General features: G+C 42.2%; 1 protein-coding gene across 2 annotated transcripts in view; it reads left to right on the top strand.

Annotated features, from left to right (window-relative positions):
- Positions 1-1,501: 1,501 nt before the first annotated feature.
- The window catches only part of LOC127316941 (uncharacterized), a 65,731-nt gene continuing 46,426 nt past the window's right edge, over positions 1,502-20,806 (top strand). The window contains exons 1-6 of one of the 2 annotated variants that reach the window (XR_011749113.1): positions 1,502-1,681; positions 1,781-1,800; positions 1,925-2,020; positions 2,650-2,720; positions 4,458-4,700; positions 4,805-4,876. Coding sequence is in view for 1 of the 2 variants with exons in the window: in XM_051347422.1 (XP_051203382.1) it covers positions 1,569-1,681; positions 1,781-2,020; positions 2,650-2,720; positions 4,458-4,612 (579 nt within the window). In the remaining variant the exon portion in view is untranslated. Of the gene's footprint in view, positions 1,682-1,780; positions 2,021-2,649; positions 2,721-4,457; positions 4,701-4,804; positions 4,877-20,806 lie in introns of both variants that reach the window. The other variant, XM_051347422.1, reaches the window with a different exon arrangement.

Genomic DNA, 20,806 nt, shown 5'->3' with positions numbered 1-20,806 from the left:
GTATTTGAACAAAAACCCAAAGAGACGCGCGCGGGTGCCAACACATCGATCTCCATGGTTTGATTACGTGGTAAGTTTTTTTTTTTTTGAGAAACAATTCGCAGGCCCCTAGCGTTCAGCGGGCGCACGTGCTCCCAAATCGGAATGATGATCTCGTAATTGGTCTCTACTATTCCCTTCTACCAATTTTATGTTGCGTATGATTTTCGTGTAAATTAAACTGTGTAAATTGTGACCAAGAATATAGATAATAATACTAAGATCCACTATAACAAATGCATATAATATGAAAATATGTTTTGTGATAATTCTAAAAATATTCTTTTATTATATATGTTTATATTTTCATCAATATAGATGATAAAATTTTACGGAGTTTGACTTTAACTAAATCTTATATGCAACATATTTTGAGCAGGAGAGAATACTGTGATGGGCCAAGCGTGTCGTGTCTACTACTGTGCTCAGTGCTGGGCCAAGCGTGTCGTGTCTAATACTGTGCTCAAAGGACAGGGGAGACAATCTAAAGGTATAATTGTTGCACCCCCATGGGGCTCTCACAGCGATTTGCGATTCTTGACCGTTGGATCTTTCCAGCAGCTGTCAAACAGTGGATCTCGTCCATTCAATCTGGGCAGCAAGGCGTCTCCCGATTGGCTGTGTGGGCGCGTGGGCAAATTTTTCATTGGCCTCCCGCTAGAGAAAGCCATGGAACGACAGTGTTTTACCCACCTCTGCCTGCGCGCGGGTCCCACGTTTGGCCGGGTCCGCTAGTCAGTCGCTGCGGGTGGGTTGTGGGTTGGTCCTGCGTCGCTTCGGCCCGTGAAAAATATCTTCTCGCGATAGGGGTAGTTTGGGTTTTTTCCTGTACGCCCAATCCCCACCTCCGATGGACTCACCAATCCCCACTTCCCGCAACTCCCCCAATGCCCCGCCTCCTCCAATCCCCTTGCGCTGCCAGCACCACTCCGTCGCGCCGCCATCGTCGGGAGGAGGCGCTAGACTACATTTCCCCCAACTCGCAGCCGCCACCATGCCCTCCGGCATTCATCCCCTCCCCTGATTTCTTCCTCCTCCTAGCCCCCCAGCATCCACGTTGCTGCTTCCCTCATCCCGATCGAGGTCCGCCTCCTCCTTCTTGGTGCCATGGCTGCCCAACGTTCCTCTCCCTCCGCCTCCCCCCGAGCTTGTGTCGCTGCCCATAGCACCGCACCAAATCAATGATGTTGATGCCCAGATGGGGAAGCGGCTGACTGGTAAGGAGATCGGTCGTTGGAGAAGGATTCGGCGGTGCCACAGTGGACGGATTCATGGCGAGTTGCAACGGCTGCAGATTCACGGCGAGGTGGAGCTCCACTGGCTATGGCCTATTCCCACTGTTAGCAGCAGGTTCGTCTCTCTCTCTCTCTCTCTCTCTCTCTCTCTCTCTCTCTCTCAGATCCCGTTTACCCTGCAGCAGTTTGGAAAGAAAGACTATGGTGGTCGGCCTCGCCTAGATCTATGTGTGGATTTCTTGATCTGGTCCCGGTGTTCATGTGCTTGCTCCTCAACATCCTCAACATAGATCTATGATGACCAACAAGGAGGAGAGGGACGGGACAGGGAAGAAGGCCGGCGTCCCCAGCGATGAAGAAGATGGGGAGGATGTGAAGATGGCTTCTTCTTCATTCGGGACCTGCAGGTTTCTCCTCCCTCTCTCTCTCACTCTCTATCTCCCTCTCTCTCTGGATCCTCTTCTTCCTGATGAATTAACTTGGTGCATGGTTGTATCATTGGTCAGGAAAGAAGATGCGTGTGAAGGTGTTGATTTTGTACATATTTGGCTTTGGATTGTTCTTAATTACCGGTTGTTTGTTTCGTACCATATATCGTCAACTCTACCTCTGTGTTTGCCTACCTTCTACTTCCCTGTTTGGATCTACAGGTTAAATCATGTGTTTTCCTACCTTCCTATTCCATGCCTGCAAGATGCAGCTAGTGCCCTTCCCGATCTACACATTTTACATGCTACAATAGCATGGTGAGTTCCCCCACCACCCACTCTGCATTTTGTCTTCACATCGTTTTAGCAGGAGTGATTGCCCCAGGTTCTAACCTCTTGGACTGTTTGTTCTGTTGTAATCTTGCTTTGTTGGCTGTTTTTGTTCTTCTAAGCAATGTAAAGTGGTGATTAGGAAAAAAATCCTGTTTGCAAGTCACCATTTGCAGAAGAAAATAATTGTTTTGTACCAAATTCTTCCGGTTATATTTTCAAGTATTCATATTCTGCTTTACCATCACTTAAGAAGACCTTGAGTGTCAAGTGTTATTTTATTAAAAGTAAAAAAAATGGTCTTTCTATCATATGAGCCGTGTTGAAAAAAATGTCTTGAGTGGTTTCATATTTTTAATTTCACGTAATGCCTCCTTATCATATGAAGCTTGGGAAATTTAATTTTTCTATATGCTTGGTGATCTTTCTCTTGTTATGGATGGATGATTTTGTTTCTATCAGCTCCTGAAAACTAAAAAAAGATGGTGAAAATGAAGCCATCTTACATCAGGGTTTATATACTGCAATATTTGTAGATCATTTATGATGCTCTAGATATTCATTGTACTTAAGCAGTTTCTAATCTCCTATTAATGTTTGATGTCGTGCAATTTCAGGTACAACTTTCAGACAAAATCAACGATCAATGTCTGCTATCATGGATACAAACTTGCTAATATTGAAGAAGGTATGAGCTACATTTGCTTCCTTAATGTCATGTACAATAATGTGTTCATGTGGCTTATCAATATCTTTGCTAATGATGGGGGTGATGAGATGCAGAAGCAATTATCTCTAGAAGTTTTTGTGTACTGAGTTACTGACATATTGACTACTATCTTCTTTCTTTAATTACAATATCTTTCTGTGATGTGCAGTTTCAGTTTGGTAGATATTTTGGCACTTCAGCTGTTGTGTAGAACTTTTCAGCCAAGCGAATATTTTGAATATATGTGCACATAAGGTATCCATTCTCTTTTTATATTTTCATGTTGGAGATCAATGTTGGAACCCCATTCTTCTGCGAAGATGTCCTTCATAAACCGATGCTCACTGTTGACCAGATCAATCATGATAGAGGGAGTAAATCAACCAGCATAGGATCTACTTTTGGTGGACTGATGGGCAGAGTTCAGCAGCCAATAGCTAAACATCAACCCAGAATGCTCTTTGGTACAACGGCATTAATACTCTTGAAAGTTAAAGAATGCATGAGTATGAAGGTATGTATGGCTTCAGTCTTTCTAACTCATGTTTCTGAAACGTCATGATGATGAAAGGACAGATAGTTTTCTGATGAATCAAAGGACTGAACAAAAAAGATAACAAAAAATACAGTTTTTTTGTCAGGTTGGATGCTATATATAGACATGTAGTGTTTGCTCCTACCAACCTTATTTTGAAGCAATGCAAAATCTCGGCTATAGTTGCTCGTATCATGGTCTCCTTTTTTGTTATGTAGGTGCTGCTTGTTAAGTTGTGATATATAGTGATTTTACTGCAAGAAAGTTGGGCATTCCGTACTGTTTTGCTTAGCGCACGTGGCATAACCTTATTCACATCATGGACTTACGGGAAAAATGTGTGATGTCTGGCAATCTATGAGTTTTTATACGTGTCATGTCTACTACCCTGCGCACATCTAGGGCGCTGAGTCCCTAAATAATGACGTTTATGCCTATTTCCTGATAACTCTGATCTCAATGTGCAATGCCCCACAACTATTCAGCTTAGCTAACAGATTCAGAAATGGGGAAATCTTAACGCAAGTAATGTAGTTACAGCTTGAAGAATATTTAAGGATTGAGATTTATGTCCATTTTGATGGGAAGGTGCTACCGTGGACATTTTATCGGGGGATTTTATAATTTTCCACACTTTTCTTTACACCTTTATTATTTGCCACATGACCACCATGGCACGACCCGTCATTGATTGACATGTGGTGGTCATGTGGCAAATAATAGAGGTTCAGAGAAAAGTGGGGCACATTATTAATGAAGAATTAAACATTGTCTTCCCATTTGATGTTTGGTTAGAAATGCCAGAGCTATACTTGATGTTTGAGATATATCATTAGTAAAATATTATGCATTGGTAGGTGTTAGGTGTTCCTGAAGCTGGAGTAGTCATGCTAGCTATGAACAAACTTTGCTGAAAAATCTCATTAATTACTTCAAAATTTCTAGGACGTGTGAAACACATAGATAGAAATAATTATTAGGTAATGGAGCATCATAAACGAATATGATTTTTCTTGGCTATCAAAGTGATATTGAGTTTTAAGTGTTTCTCCTAAAATTATGTTTCTTCAGTGAATTTTTGAATGGAAAAAATTATTGAATGATTTAAAGATTTATTTATTATTTGGCTGGTAATTTGTGGTTCAACTGACCGACTCGTTGCCAATTTCGTTTGGTGGTAGTTGACAAGATTTTTCCCCTGGCCTTGGATTTCGCCTTCCTGGTGAGCGCGGCGAGGGCAACCACAGGGGAGGTGACATTGGAGTCATCACCTCATGTCAAGTTGTACGGGGACCAGAAGCGAGGATATGTTGCGGCCTTGAAGAGCTACGTGTGAATTCAGCCTGGGGAAGACCGACGCGAGTTTGGAGTAGAGACAGCGGCCAGTGAGCTGGACTCCCGTTTTCCAAGACATTTGAGACGAGGTGATACTCTCTTCCTCCGTATTTGCACTTATTTATCCTTTGACCATGTTTTGATTTAATCCCGACAAATCTCATCTATATGATATTTGATCTGTTCCTACAAGGTGTTTGAGAATAATCCAAGGAGGTTGCACAACATAATAAGTCCATGTGATACTTGAATCTGCAAACTCTAGGTGAGTACCTACTCTATTTATCTTCTTGTTTTTTCCTTTGATTTATCTTCTTGTACTTTTTTTTCATACTCTGTAATTATTTAGTTTACTAAAAAGTTTTTGCACCCATGGGTTCAGTTCTCCTTGCCATTGATGATGCAAGTGATTTGTCCCTGGCTCCTGGAAGAGATATCTAAATACAGTAGCTGCCACTTGAATATATCTAGCTGTCCTTTTGAGTTCACTTTATACGTCCTTTTGTTTGATTTTATTATCTGATTTCCTGAGCATGCATTGCATCTTCTTTTCCATACATCTCGGATAGGTCGATACCCATTCTGAATCCTCTCTTGATGCCAATGTTGATGTATAAGGTGGTTGATAATTTTGCGGTACCTTACAGTGGGTTGCGCATGACTAACTCAACTATATTTAGGTGTAAAACAAAACAAAAAATAGAGCAGGTTGAATATTGCATTTTCAAGTGTTATGTTAACAAATAACATGACCGCTGAATGTTAATAGATAGGTTGCAAGTATGTAAGCTTGTGTTCACCTCGGGGCTGATATTTTGTCTAAAGGTTTTCATGCAGTTTTAGCTTGCATATAATGTTTAATGTTGTGTAAGTTCAGTGCCACAATCAGTTGGAAGTGCCACAGATCTTATGTCTGCTTGCTTTTAAATGGACCATATTATTTTAATGTTTATCTAATCTCTTGATCTTTTCATAGCCCTGAAGCCTAGAAAATAATAATATTCCTTCTTACCAGATAGGACACCGCTTTCCAGTGAAGCTATCTTAAAACTAATTGCCTTATCTAATGCATAAAAAATGAGACCAACAACACGAGTGAAAGGATCGTATGCCGCACCTAGAGGGGGGGGGGGGGGGGTGAATAGGTGCTAACCAATTTTTAGTTCTTTTTCAATTTAGGCTTGACACAAAAGGTAAATTCTCTAGATATGCAACTAAGTGAATTTACCTATATGACAAGGCAAACAACTAAGCAAGATATATCTAAGCAATATAGAGATAGAATAGGATAGAGGTAACCGAGAGTGGAGCACGCGATGACACGGAGATGATTCCCGTAGTTCCCTTCCTTTGCAAGAAGGTACGTCTACGTTTGGAGGAGTGTGGTTGCTACGAAAGTCAAACCAACAGCCACGAAGGCTTCACTCAGATCTCCGGTGAGCAACGCCACGAAGGCCTAGCCCACTTCCACTAAGGGATTTCCTCGAGGCGGAAACCGGGCCTTTACAAGGTTCTTGGGGCACACATCCACAACCAAATTGGAGGCTCCCAAATCTGTTACAACACAACAATCAACAACAATACATCAACACAAATCAACTAGGGAACCAAATAGGAACACTAGCATGAGATCCCTCAAACAAGAGAGGGGGAAATGAAGAACGCTTCGGTGAGGATGTAGATCGGTGTCTTCTCCTTCGAATCTCCAAAGATCAAGAGCTTTGGTTGGGGGAGGAAGGAGATCTTGCAAATCTTGAGTTTCTTGAGGTGGCTCTAATGGAGGTGGCTTGGCAGATTTCTTGTGTAATGATTGAGCAAGCAACCAAGGTAGAAGAAGGGGGTATTTATACCCCCCTCAAGATTGAGCCGTTGCAGCTTCCGGGGGGGGCGGATATTCCGGCCTAAGTAGGGGCCGGATAATCCCCCCCCCCCCCCCCCGGATAATCCGGCCTTCAGGACAAAACCGTGACTTTATCCGGCCAAATATCCGGCCCTATGCCAGACTTGTTTTTCGTCCAGTCCTTAGCCAAATTTGAGGGGACCGGATATTTCCAAAATATCCGGCCCGGATATTCTGGCCCTGGTACAATACCGGGACAATATCCGGGCAAATGTCCGGCCCCTATACTGCGCTGCTTTTCCCTCGAAGACTTAGCCAAAATCTGGGGGCCGGATATTTCAACAATATCCGGCCCGGATTATCCGGCCTGGCCATCTTTTTGCTGTTAACTTTTGACAGACCGACCAAATCCAACACACATAAATATGAATCTATGTAATCCCTGTACCACTTAAACAAACATTAGTGTATCACATATATTGACATCAAACACACAAAACATAATGTGAGAGATGTTCTTTCAATCTCCCTGTCAACACCCGGATTTTTAAGTCCAGATGCCTATTATGCCATTCATCGCAATCCCAGGAATATTGTTTTTGCGAGACATAATAGATTGATATCACAACACATCATTCATTACATACCATAATCGTCTTACAAATAAAGGATCACATGATCCAGTCTCATTACAATAATAGAAGTTCTATTTATTCATTACATAACACATAGCGGAAGCGAAAGTAGCGTAGTAGTAGTCCATCTATTCCACAGGCAACTGTTGACGTCAGGAGTGATCCTAGTTGTCGTAGACGTCCTGCTGTCCTTCTTCCGGGTTCTGGTACTCGTCTTCATAGTCTGGCCATTTGAATAGCCAGGGACACAGCCATGAGTACTTTAAAGTACTCGCAAACTAATACTAAGGTAAACACTATCAACTATAAGGGGGTTCTAAGCTCTAGTTTCATTTGCATAAAGCCAGTTTTATTTTGTAAACACCTTAATAATCAAAAACCTTCATTTGCTCAACTAACTCAAGTGGGAACATTAGTGTCATTCCCACAACTCAGTTGTGATTCAAAGTCAAAGTCACCTTTCAATTCAAGTCACAAGTCACCATTCATATTTTTAGAAAAGTTCTGATGACGGAACAGTATGGCCTTTCCAACTGTCCATAACCGCGGACGCAGCTATTCGAATAGGTTTAACTCTGCAGAGGTTGTACACTTGTGCCACAATAATTGCAATAGTTCGTCAGGGGTAACTGGCCCTGATTTATCGTACGCAGTACGCGAACTACCAATCCTAACCTTTCATTTACATACTCTAGTATAGGCACCTCTCCCCATGAGCTTGGCCTCCCAGTGAAGACACGCGGTCAGCACTGAACCGCACAGGGCTTGGACCGGACATTCACCTCATTTCACGTCATTTCACATCACTTCACCAGTACGGAGGCAGCCTCGGCATAACCCCTATGACGCTTGTTTAGAGGGAACCCATACTAAAATACATAAGTTTCCAGCTAAGCCTTACCCAGATTCAGGTATTGTGGGGGTACTTGTAAAATTGGAACGGTATCGCATCCGAACCCAACCATCAGTTTTGTAAAATTCACCAAGTCATTCACCAGTCATATTCACCTTCAAAATCTTTCAATAGAATGACTCATCATTCCAAGGTTTTCAAAGTCATTTCAATTCACAAGTTCCCAACTAGAGTAGTCACTTTTAATCTTGAGCACTAGCAACTAGTTATGAGGGGTGCTAAGTATCTTGGAGCTTGCTAGGCTAAGTGTGATGCTCTTGTACTACTCTATAATTCAACCAAGTGGATCATAATCCAAGGAGTAACTTTGATAAATAAAATCAAGTAAAGCTTGTAAAGTAAAAACTTGGGATAGGTTCATAAAGTAAAATGTAATGGTGCCTTGCTCTTGTAGAGCTTTGCACTTTGCAAAAATATAAACTTGCAACCCAAAATGGTTTGCATTAGTCTAGCTTGCATTGGTAATAGCTTGCAATAATATAGCTTGCCTTGATTGGTGATGTGATCAAAGTTTTCTTGCTCTTCCTCTTGGTAGAAGACCTCTTCCTCTTGATAGTCTCCGGTACTAGCGTCTATAAACGAATACGAGGATACAATCACCAAACAACACTTAAGTAGTCTTAATTAGCCTTAATGGCTCACACAATTGATCTAGCATCATTACTTAACATTTATCCAGTAATTATTCTAGGGTTTCCTTATTTAATATTAGGAGAAATAATTTCCTCTCATTGAAAATTTAAATTAAGGTTTCTCTTTGGTTTGGAGAAACAATTTCCTCTCATTGAATTCTTCTTAAGATTTAATTTCTCTTATGAATAATATATGACCTAGGTTGACCAAAGTCAACCTCTTCATACTTATCCTTTGAGAAAAATGATTTAAATGAGGTTCCATACCTCATGCAATTTAATACTAACATGGTAGTGATTTAGTGCCACCAAATAATTCAATATGAGATTATATAGACCATGGTCACTACCTCATGTTGAATTACTTGAGAACAAGATTTAAATGAGAGGAATACCTCTCATATGATTTAACACATAGTTGTAACTAATTTAATAAAAACTATTATTGAGGTGATTCAATATTCTCAAATAACCAGGGATGATCCCATGTGGACCAAGGTCAACACTTCACACTTAGTATTTGAGAAAAGGGATTTAAATGAGATTCATTATCTCATGTGTTTTAAATAACCTTTGCAATTTAAATAATATGTTGATTTAAATTCTACAAGTGAGCAAGTATGAGCCTAAACATTTAAAGGTCAACACATTACTTCATATCACTTGTGAGAATGATTTAAATGAGGTGCTACACCTCATAGATTTAAATTCCTAAAATTTGAATTTGTTTAAATGGGCTAGTATTGACTACATAGCCAATATTTTGATTCTAGCCCATGATCATGTACAGAACACCTATCATATTTTTACATAGTAAATTAGAGTTTGTTAAATGTGAATTATTGCAATTGGATTCACTTCAAAATTCAAAGTGGTTGATTTTTAAGATTTATTTGAATAAAGAAAAGTATCTGTTTTGTTATTTTTGCTATTCAAAAACTACACAAGGTATGAGTTTGAATCCAGTGGGGTTAGTTAGAGCAATTCATAAACTTTCCAGAACATTTGGATTTGCTAAATTTGAGTTTGTAGAATTTGAACTATTCAATTTATAGTACAGGTCCAGAATTGGAATTCAACAGAAAAGAACTAATTTGAAAAATGGCTAAGTGGGCTAGGCGGGAAGTAACTGGGCCGATTTGGTTTGAAAAGAGAAAACCCAGCCCAGCAGCGTTTCGCAGCCGCGGGCCAGCTGACATGTGAGGGGCCACCCGTCAGTGGCTTAACTCACCGAAGCGGTAAGGGCTCACCTCGTCCGTTAGATTAGATGCGGATCGGGTGGTCGACAGTCGTCGTCGTCGACGGGGGAGGAGGCTTGCTGCGCCGGCGAGGTAGGGGGTCGGCGGCGTGACGGAGGTTCCCGCGGGGCTGGCGCGGAGGCTAGGCGACGTTGTCGATGACGAGACGTCGACTGGTACCGGCGGCAAGGCTCGGGGCGGCGCGAATCGGCGACGGCGATCTGCGGGCTCCGGCGGCCGTCGGCTTCAAATTGGAGCGGCTCCGGTGAAATTGGGGCGAGAGAAGTGTTCGAGGAGGTCAAGGAGGAGGAGGGGAGCAAGTTTGGTGTGGAGCTTGAAGCACGGGAGGGGCTCTATTTATATGAACGCGAGGTGACCGAGGGGTGCGGAAGAAGTCGATCATGGCGACGGTGTTCGAGGGCGCGAAGGGGCAAGCTACGATGCGCGTCGGGTAGGCGACGGCTAGGCGGAGCTAGCGCGCGTGATGGCGTGCTAAATGATGGTCTGTGGAGGGCTGGCGACGGAGGTGTCCTTGCGGTACCGCGGCGGAAGGTTTTGATCATGGCGTGGGCGTCAGTGCTTCCGCGAGCCAGTGGGCGTGTCCAGGAGGGTACGGGTGTGGTGGTGATCGCGCATGCACGAGAAGAAAAGGGAGAGGAGGACGAGAGGCTCCAGGCGAGGCAGAGCCCTGGCGGGTACCGTGGCATGCCAGTGCACGCTCTGGCGTGCACTGGACGCGGTGATCACGTCTGGCCCGAGCTGTGGAGGCTTCCTCTTGTCCCAGAACCTTGTCTAGCTTACTCAGTAAAGTGAGAGAGGCTAGTTTGACAAAGTTGGAGGAAGAGGTGAGGTACAGGGTAGGGTTTGGCATGGGTGTGTCCAACATGGCCGGCATGGTGGGGTTCTTGATCATGGCTTCACTTTAATCGACCAAACCAGTACAGGTCTTGATGCAGGGGAGGTACAGGAGCATCAATGATCAAAGAGTAAAGGGGTTTAGGCTTTGGACCAGAGGATAATAGGGTGTAGTGCATTTTTCAGAATTGTGCATGCAAGGTGTATGATGAAATGGCCGCAAGAACATTTTTGAGGAATTTTGGAGATCTTTTTGGTGCACTTCATTCATATAAATAAAGAAGTAGAAAGGTGGTGGTGGTGGTCAATTTGGTGAAGGTTTGCAACATTTCAAAAATTGGATCATCTTCTCTTTAATTCAAAGTCCTTTCTTGTCCATCTTATTCTGGTCAACCTGGTCAACTTCAGCAGGGATGGTCAACATGAAAGTTGTTGACCTTGACATGGTCTTGGATGACATGGTCATAGTTGACCAAGTTTAGTTTAGGAAGATTCAAATGCAGGGGGGTAAAGTAGTGAAGATTTTATAAATGGGTCATATGACCATTATCATATGTATGTCAAATTTGAAATTTCCCTTGATTTGAATCTGGTTTCTTTTATGCATTTGTGTTTGTTTTTGTTATATAAGAGTTTTAGAAACCATAAGTCAAGCAATGGTGGCCTTGGTTGAAGATTTGCAAATTTGGCTAAGTGTATGTGAGTGAATTTTGGGGAATTTCTCCCTATTTGATTTCTCTCCATTGGAGTTGACTTTTGTTGACTCTAATGTGGTTCCTATTAGTTTAGAAACATTTTAAGACCCTTGAAACCAATTCAAATGGTCTTGTTCAAAGATTTGCAAAAATGGCCATAACACATAAGAGGTGATGTGTCACTTTTCATTATTTTTGTAAAGTGTTGATCTTGCTTTACTTGGGCATGGGTTAGGGTCAATTTAGTGTTATATTAGGTTGAGAGATGTATTCACAACATTTGGTCAAGGTTTAAAGTCATAGGTCAAAAATTGGGTATTATGGCTATGTGTCACATATGCCTCTATGCATATGTTGCATTTGTGTTTTACTTTGACTTGGCTTGACTCAATTGGTGTTGTTGAGTGTTGAAATGGTATATAGGAGTGATCCCACCATTCACAACATGTATTAGGGTCAAGATTCTTAAATTCACAAATTTGCACTTTTCTCTCATATGCCTCTATGGCATTTTTAGTTTCTTTTTATTTTCTTTGGAAACCACTTGGATTTGGTTTGATAAGCCTTAGGTAAGGTGTATGAAGGTTTTCCAAACCTCTAAGCAAAGTAGAAAGGTCTAGGGTAAAGATTTATAAAGATAGCCATAGGCACATATACCTTTTTCTTATTTAATTTCCTTTTATTTTATTTTAACTAAGATGGTGAAAAGAGGGTGAGGTTTAGGGTTTAAGATTATTTCAAATACTAATAACAAGCAATCATGGCAATAGCACAAGAATTAAGCAAGATCACTATGTATCAAACTTAATTTAATAAAAGTTTTTGTTGGTTCCAAAATTTGGAACTAGTGAAATTCATTTGTTTTGTTTTGAATTTTTTTGGGATGTTACAAACCCTTCCCCCTTAAACAAATCTCGTCCCGAGATTTTAAGAAAAGTTAGGTTCCTAAGAGAGATTGAGCGTTTTATTAATAGAAGACATACTTGGCATGTTCTGGGGTGCTTCCTGAGCTTCAGTGGCAGTCATGTGGTAGAGACGGCCGTTGTTGTTGTTCTGGTTCCTTCTTCCGGCAAAGCGGCGCTGTTGCTGAGCAGGTGCTGCGGTATTGGAGGCAATCCTGGCAAGCTTTTTGGGGCACTCATTGGAGAAGTGACCCACAACTCCACATTCATAGCAGTTGACGGTGGACTTGTCTTTGGGGATTACGGGGGTAGCATTGCTTCCAGTCCTTGGGGCAATATTGGTGTTGTTGTTGTTTCCATTGTTGTTGTTGTTGTTGGGGTGGTTGTTGTTGTTGTGGTGGTTGTTGTTGTTGTTGTTGTTGCCTCCGGGCTTCGGGGGTCCTCCGTTGTTGTTGTGGTTGTTGGGGCGATAATTCTGGGCAGGGGGCTTGTTGTATCTTGGGGTGAATCCTCCAGAAGAGTTATTGCGGTACTTCTGGGTATGGTGGGGTCCATTCTGGTTCATCATTCTGCGCTTGCGGTTCTCATTGGCCTGATGCAGCTTTCCTTCCATCTGTATGGCTGAGTCCACGAGGGCTTCTAAGTCAGCGAACGGAATGTTCACTAACACAGTTTGCATCTCATCATGCAGTCCGTTCAGAAATCTTTCCTTTCTCTTCTCATTGGTGTCGGTCTCATCCGGGGCGTACCTTGACAGAGTGAGAAACCTGTCGCGGTATTCCACCACGGACATCCTTCCTTGCTTGAGTTCACGGAACTCGTCTCTCATCTTCTTGATCAGTCCTTGGGGCACGTGGTATTTGCTAAACTTCAGCTTGAAGTCTTCCCATGTCATCATCTGTCCCGCATTCATTGCACGGGCACTTGTCCACCAGGCTCTGGCAGGTCCTGACAGATAGTGGGTGGCAAACAGTACTTTTTCTGCGGCTTCAACTCCCGCAACTTCGAGGTTGTTCTCCATGGTCTGGAGCCAGTCATCAGCATCGAGGGGCTCTTCAGTTTTGTTGAATACCGGAGGGTTGGTGTGCTGAAAGTTCTTCAGCTTCGATCCAGGGTGATCGTGGTTTCCGTGGCCTTGATTGTTCTGAGCTATCTGTTGCAGTGCGGTAATGTTGGCTTGACGTTCCGCTCTCTCGACTTCTCGGTCTGCCATCATCGTCTGTAGCAGTTGCATCATGGCATCTTGGGTGGCGTTGCGGGTTGGTGGGGCCATCTGAATATTGATGTAGATGATAAGATAAGAGGGAAATTTCTATGGTTTGTTTTGTTAAGTTTAAAAAGATTCACAAATTGAAATTTTGAGTAGTGTTGCGGGGGTAAAAACCAACAACACTTTTTCATTCATACCAAGCATCATATATTACAAAGCTAACACACCGTTGGTTTGAAGAACCATTCATCGCTCTACGATACAAGGGGAATCCTGATACAACTCACACCTACTATAGTGCTGGCGTGATACCACTCTTCAGGGTGGATTCTTCGTCTTCACGGGTGAGATGCTTGGCGAGAGGCGAGGGCATGGTTCAAATCCCTGCGGGTTTTGTACTGCCTGAAGTCCTGAGGTGCTTCATAGGGGTTCATCTTTGGTTGTGGTGGGGGCATGGTCATCGGTCTTCCCATGGAGTCATGTCTTGGGTAGTAGATGAAACGAGTGTTCTTGATCTTGTCCTCATTTTGTCCACACAGACGGGCAATTGCTTCATGCATAGCTTTGACTAGTCCTTCCTTCCAAGTGTTTCCCGTTACAGAAAACCAGATGGTTTCCCATACCGGGGCATCAAGCTTCCTTCGTAGATCAGTAGAAACGTCCCACCGAGGTGGTTCTCCTAACTGAGCTTTGAGGGGTATTCCGAAGAATTCGGGATACGGGTGTCCTAGATATTCAACCAGTTGCTTCAAATCCTTTTCGAACCGCAGTTCTCCTCCGTGACCAAGCTGATAGCACTCCCAATTGTACTCCATCTGTGAAGAATTATGATGAGTAAGTTAGAGAAGTGTGTCAAAATTTTAGGTAACAGTATAAGAAGAATAGAGCATAACTTTCTTATTTGAAAAAGATCTCAATGATAAGAGGGAGAATAAGTTTTCTTAAATAGTCATTTCATTTGTTTTGAAACTAAAATTTTCAGACGTCCATTCTAACTAGGGTCTCCTAAGGTCAACAATGGCTCTGATACCAACTTGTCAACACCCGGATTTTTAAGTCCAGATGCCTATTATGCCATTCATCGCAATCCCAGGAATATTGTTTTTGCGAGACATAATAGATTGATATCACAACACATCATTCATTACATACCATAATCGTCTTACAAATAAAGGATCACATGATCCAGTCTCATTACAATAATAGAAGTTCTATTTATTCATTACATAACACATAGCGGAAGCGAAAGTAGCGTAGTAGTAGTCCATCTATTCCACAGCAAATCGTTGACGTCAGGAGTGATCCTAGTTGTCGTAGACGTCCTGCTGTCCTTCTTCCGGGTTCTGGTACTCGTCTTCATAGTCTGGCCATTTGAATAGCCAGGGACACAGCCATGAGTACTTTAAAGTACTCGCAAACTAATACTAAGGTAAACACTATCAACTATAAGGGGGTTCTAAGCTCTAGTTTCATTTGCATAAAGCCAGTTTTATTTTGTAAACACCTTAATAATCAAAAACCTTCATTTGCTCAACTAACTCAAGTGGGAACATTAGTGTCATTCCCACAACTCAGTTGTGATTCAAAGTCAAAGTCACCTTTCAATTCAAGTCACAAGTCACCATTCATATTTTTAGAAAAGTTCTGATGACGGAACAGTATGGCCTTTCCAACTGTCCATAACCGCGGACGCGGCTATTCGAATAGGTTTAACTCTGCAGAGGTTGTACACTTGTGCCACAACAATTGCAATAGTTCGTCGGGGTAATCGGCCCTGATTTATCGTACGCAGTACGCGAACTACCAATCCTAACCTTTCATTTACATACTCTAGTATAGGCACCTCTCCCCATGAGCTTGGCCTCCCAGTGAAGACACGCGGTCAGCCTGGGAATCGCACAGGCTTGGGCCGGACATTCACCTCATTTCACGTCATTTCACATCACTTCACCAGTACGGAGGCAGCCTCGGCATAACCCCTATGACGCTTGTTTAGAGGGAACCCATACTAAAATACATAAGTTTCCAGCTAAGCCTTACCCAGATTCAGGTATTGTGGGGGTACTTGTAAAATTGGAACGGTATCGCATCCGAACCCAACCATCAGTTTTGTAAAATTCACCAAGTCATTCACCAGTCATATTCACCTTCAAAATCTTTCAATAGAATGACTCATCATTCCAAGGTTTTCAAAGTCATTTCAATTCACAAGTTCCCAACTAGAGTAGTCACTTTTAATCTTGAGCACTAGCAACTAGTTATGAGGGGTGCTAAGTATCTTGGAGCTTGCTAGGCTAAGTGTGATGCTCTTGTACTACTCTATAATTCAACCAAGTGGATCATAATCCAAGGAGTAACTTTGATAAATAAAATCAAGTAAAGCTTGTAAAGTAAAAACTTGGGATAGGTTCATAAAGTAAAATGTAATGGTGCCTTGCTCTTGTAGAGCTTTGCACTTTGCAAAAATATAAACTTGCAACCCAAAATGGTTTGCATTAGTCTAGCTTGCATTGGTAATAGCTTGCAATAATATAGCTTGCCTTGATTGGTGATGTGATCAAAGTTTTCTTGCTCTTCCTCTTGGTAGAAGACCTCTTCCTCTTGATAGTCTCCGGTACTAGCGTCTATAAACGAATACGAGGATACAATCACCAAACAACACTTAAGTAGTCTTAATTAGCCTTAATGGCTCACACAATTGATCTAGCATCATTACTTAACATTTATCCAGTAATTATTCTAGGGTTTCCTTATTTAATATTAGGAGAAATAATTTCCTCTCATTGAAAATTTAAATTAAGGTTTCTCTTTGGTTTGGAGAAACAATTTCCTCTCATTGAATTCTTCTTAAGATTTAATTTCTCTTATGAATAATATATGACCTAGGTTGACCAAAGTCAACCTCTTCATACTTATCCTTTGAGAAAAATGATTTAAATGAGGTTCCATACCTCATGCAATTTAATACTAACATGGTAGTGATTTAGTGCCACCAAATAATTCAATATGAGATTATATAGACCATGGTCACTACCTCATGTTGAATTACTTGAGAACAAGATTTAAATGAGAGGAATACCTCTCATATGATTTAACACATAGTTGTAACTAATTTAATAAAAACTATTATTGAGGTGATTCAATATTCTCAAATAACCAGGGATGATCCCATGTGGACCAAGGTCAACACTTCACACTTAGTAGTTGAGAAAAGGGATTTAAATGAGATTCATTATCTCATGTGTTTTAAATAACCTTTGCAACTTAAATAATATGTTGATTTAAATTCTACAAGTGAGCAAGTATGAGCCTAAACATTTAAAGGTCAACACATTACTTCATATCACTTGTGAGAATGATTTAAATGAGGTGCTACACCTCATAGATTTAAATTCCTAAAATTTGAATTTGTTTAAATGGGCTAGTATTGACTACATAGCCAATATTTTGATTCTAGCCCATGATCATGTACAGAACACCTATCATATTTTTACATAGTAAATTAGAGTTTGTTAAATGTGAATTATTGCAATTGGATTCACTTCAAAATTCAAAGTGGTTGATTTTTAAGATTTATTTGAATACAGAAAAGTATCTGTTTTGTTATTTTTGCTATTCAAAAACTACACAAGGTATGAGTTTGAATCCAGTGGGGTTAGTTAGAGCAATTCATAAACTTTCCAGAACATTTGGATTTGCTAAATTTGAGTTTGTAGAATTTGAACTATTCAATTTATAGTACAGGTCCAGAATTGGAATTCAACAGAAAAGAACTAATTTGAAAAATGGCTAAGTGGGCTAGGCGGGAAGTAACTGGGCCGATTTGGTTTGAAAAGAGAAAACCCAGCCCAGCAGCGTTTCGCAGCCGCGGGCCAGCTGACATGTGAGGGGCCACCCGTCAGTGGCTTAACTCACCGAAGCGGTAAGGGCTCACCTCGTCCGTTAGATTAGATGCGGATCGGGTGGTCGACGATCGTCGTCGTCGACGGGGAGGAGGCTTGCTGCGCCGGCGAGGTAGGGGGTCGGCGGCGTGACGGAGGTTCCCGCGGGGCTGGCGCGGAGGCTAGGCGACGTTGTCGATGACGAGACGTCGACTGGTACCGGCGGCAAGGCTCGGGGCGGCGCGAATCGGCGACGGCGATCTGCGGGCTCCGGCGGCCGTCGGCTTCAAATTGGAGCGGCTCCGGTGAAATTGGGGCGAGAGAAGTGTTCGAGGAGGTCAAGGAGGAGGAGGGGAGCAAGTTTGGTGTGGAGCTTGAAGCACGGGAGGGGCTCTATTTATATGAACGCGAGGTGACCGAGGGGTGCGGAAGAAGTCGATCATGGCGACGGCGTTCGAGGGCGCGAAGGGGCAAGCTACGATGCGCGTCGGGTAGGCGACGGCTAGGCGGAGCTAGCGCGCGTGATGGCGTGCTAAATGATGGTCTGTGGAGGGCTGGCGACGGAGGTGTCCTTGCGGTACCGCGGCGGAAGGTTTTGATCATGGCATGGGCGTCAGTGCTTCCGCGAGCCAGTGGGCGTGTCCAGGAGGGTACGGGTGTGGTGGTGATCGCGCATGCACGAGAAGAAAAGGGAGAGGAGGACGAGAGGCTCCAGGCGAGGCAGAGCCCTGGCGGGTACCGTGGCATGCCAGTGCACGCTCTGGCATGCACTGGACGCGGTGATCACGTCTGGCCCGAGCTGTGGAGGCTTCCTCTTGTCCCAGAACCTTGTCTAGCTTACTCAGTAAAGTGAGAGAGGCTAGTTTGACAAAGTTGGAGGAAGAGGTGAGGTACAGGGTAGGGTTTGGCATGGGTGTGTCCAACATGGCCGGCATGGTGGGGTTCTTGATCATGGCTTCACTTTAATCGACCAAACCAGTACAGGTCTTGATGCAGGGGAGGTACAGGAGCATCAATGATCAAAGAGTAAAGGGGTTTAGGCTTTGGACCAGAGGATAATAGGGTGTAGTGCATTTTTCAGAATTGTGCATGCAAGGTGTATGATGAAATGGCCGCAAGAACATTTTTGAGGAATTTTGGAGATCTTTTTGGTGCACTTCATTCATATAAATAAAGAAGTAGAAAGGTGGTGGTGGTGGTCAATTTGGTGAAGGTTTGCAACATTTCAAAAAGTGGATCATCTTCTCTTTAATTCAAAGTCCTTTCTTGTCCATCTTATTCTGGTCAACCTGGTCAACTTCAGCAGGGATGGTCAACATGAAAGTTGTTGACCTTGACATGGTCTTGGATGACATGGTCATAGTTGACCAAGTTTAGTTTAGGAAGATTCAAATGCAGGGGGGTAAAGTAGTGAAGATTTTATAAATGGGTCATATGACCATTATCATATGTATGTCAAATTTGAAATTTCCCTTGATTTGAATCTGGTTTCTTTTATGCATTTGTGTTTGTTTTTGTTATATAAGAGTTTTAGAAACCATAAGTCAAGCAATGGTGGCCTTGGTTGAAGATTTGCAAATTTGGCTAAGTGTATGTGAGTGAATTTTGGGGAATTTCTCCCTATTTGATTTCTCTCCATTGGAGTTGACTTTTGTTGACTCTAATGTGGTTCCTATTAGTTTAGAAACATTTTAAGACCCTTGAAACCAATTCAAATGGTCTTGTTCAAAGATTTGCAAAAATGGCCATAACACATAAGAGGTGATGTGTCACTTTTCATTATTTTTGTAAAGTGTTGATCTTGCTTTACTTGGGCATGGGTTAGGGTCAATTTAGTGTTATATTAGGTTGAGAGATGGTTTCACAACATTTGGTCAAGGTTTAAAGTCATAGGTCAAAAATTGGGTATTATGGCTATGTGTCACATATGCCTCTATGCATATGTTGCATTTGTGTTTTACTTTGACTTGGCTTGACTTAATTGGTGTTGTTGAGTGTTTAAATGGTATATAGGAGTGATCCCACCATTCACAGCATGTATTAGGGTCAAGATTCTTAAATTCACAAATTTGCACTTTTCTCTCATATGCCTCTATGGCATTTTTAGTTTCTTTTTATTTTCTTTGGAAACCACTTGGATTTGGTTTGATAAGCCTTAGGTAAGGTGTATGAAGGTTTTCCAAACCTCTAAGCAAAGTAGAAAGGTCTAGGGTAAAGATTTATAAAGATAGCCATAGGCACATATACCTTTTTCTTATTTAATTTCCTTTTATTTTATTTTAACTAAGATGGTGAAAAGAGGGTGAGGTTTAGGGTTTAAGATTATTTCAAATACTAATAACAAGCAATCATGGCAATAGCACAAGAATTAAGCAAGATCACTATGTATCAAACTTAATTTAATAAAAGTTTTTGTTGGTTCCAAAATTTGGAACTAGTGAAATTCATTTGTTTTGTTTTGAATTTTTTTGGGATGTTACACTCCCCCTTTTTGGTGTTTGATGACAATATACGGATTTACAAGAGAATCACTATAGAGACAAGCATGATGGCAAAATATAGAGGCACTCCCCCTACATGTGTGCATATAAGTAATTTGCATTTGAATACAAATACACAACACATAGGAGTATGGTGCCTCAACACAAGAGATATCCAACATGAGCTCTAACAATAGACATTGACACATATGAAGTTGAGATAGGATGCAAGAAATCATACCCATGTGTAGATATATAATGCGGAGATATAGCATCACACATAATGTAATATCATTGATCTCAACAAATAGAAATCCGAAAACCATAACAATGTCTCACACCACATAGCACATAGTTTTGAACGGCACACAAACAAACCAAATAGTTCAAATAAGAGGGAACACAAGCAATGTAAGAATGGTAAACGCATATGCTTGTGCCCAAACCATGCAAATCCCCGAGAATCCTAATAGAACACTTCTCCCCCTTTGGCATCGAGACGCCAAAAAGGGGACAAGCGCGATGCTACACGTCCCATGGGAATCACTCGGAGGCTTCTTCATCATCGGACTGGTATGCCGCTTCCTCTTCTTCCTCATCAGTGTCAGATGCATCCGGAGAGCGGCGAGAGGTGTTGGACCTTTGAAGGCAATCATCAAGATCACTCCATGGAACCTGTGCAGAGTGCCATCCACTGTAACCCTGGTGAGCTGGAGGCTGAGGCGGGGGACCTTGATCACCACTGAGCTTGTGTAGAATAACCGCCTGAGTATGCTTAATCTCAGAACGCTCTCGGCTAGCTGCATAGTTCTCCTGATGGATCTCAATGTTCATGCAAAGAATGTGACGCTGAAACCAACTAAGCCGGCTCACTTGCTTCCTCATAGCCGGGACATCAGGATGGCGAGCAGGAG

Source organism: Lolium perenne, chromosome 7 (assembly GCF_019359855.2).
Source record: "Lolium perenne isolate Kyuss_39 chromosome 7, Kyuss_2.0, whole genome shotgun sequence".
NCBI classification, from domain to species: Eukaryota; Viridiplantae; Streptophyta; class Magnoliopsida; order Poales; family Poaceae; genus Lolium; species Lolium perenne.
The sequence above is the reverse complement of the archived record's forward strand: the minus strand, read 5'-3'. Positions and strand labels throughout refer to the sequence as shown.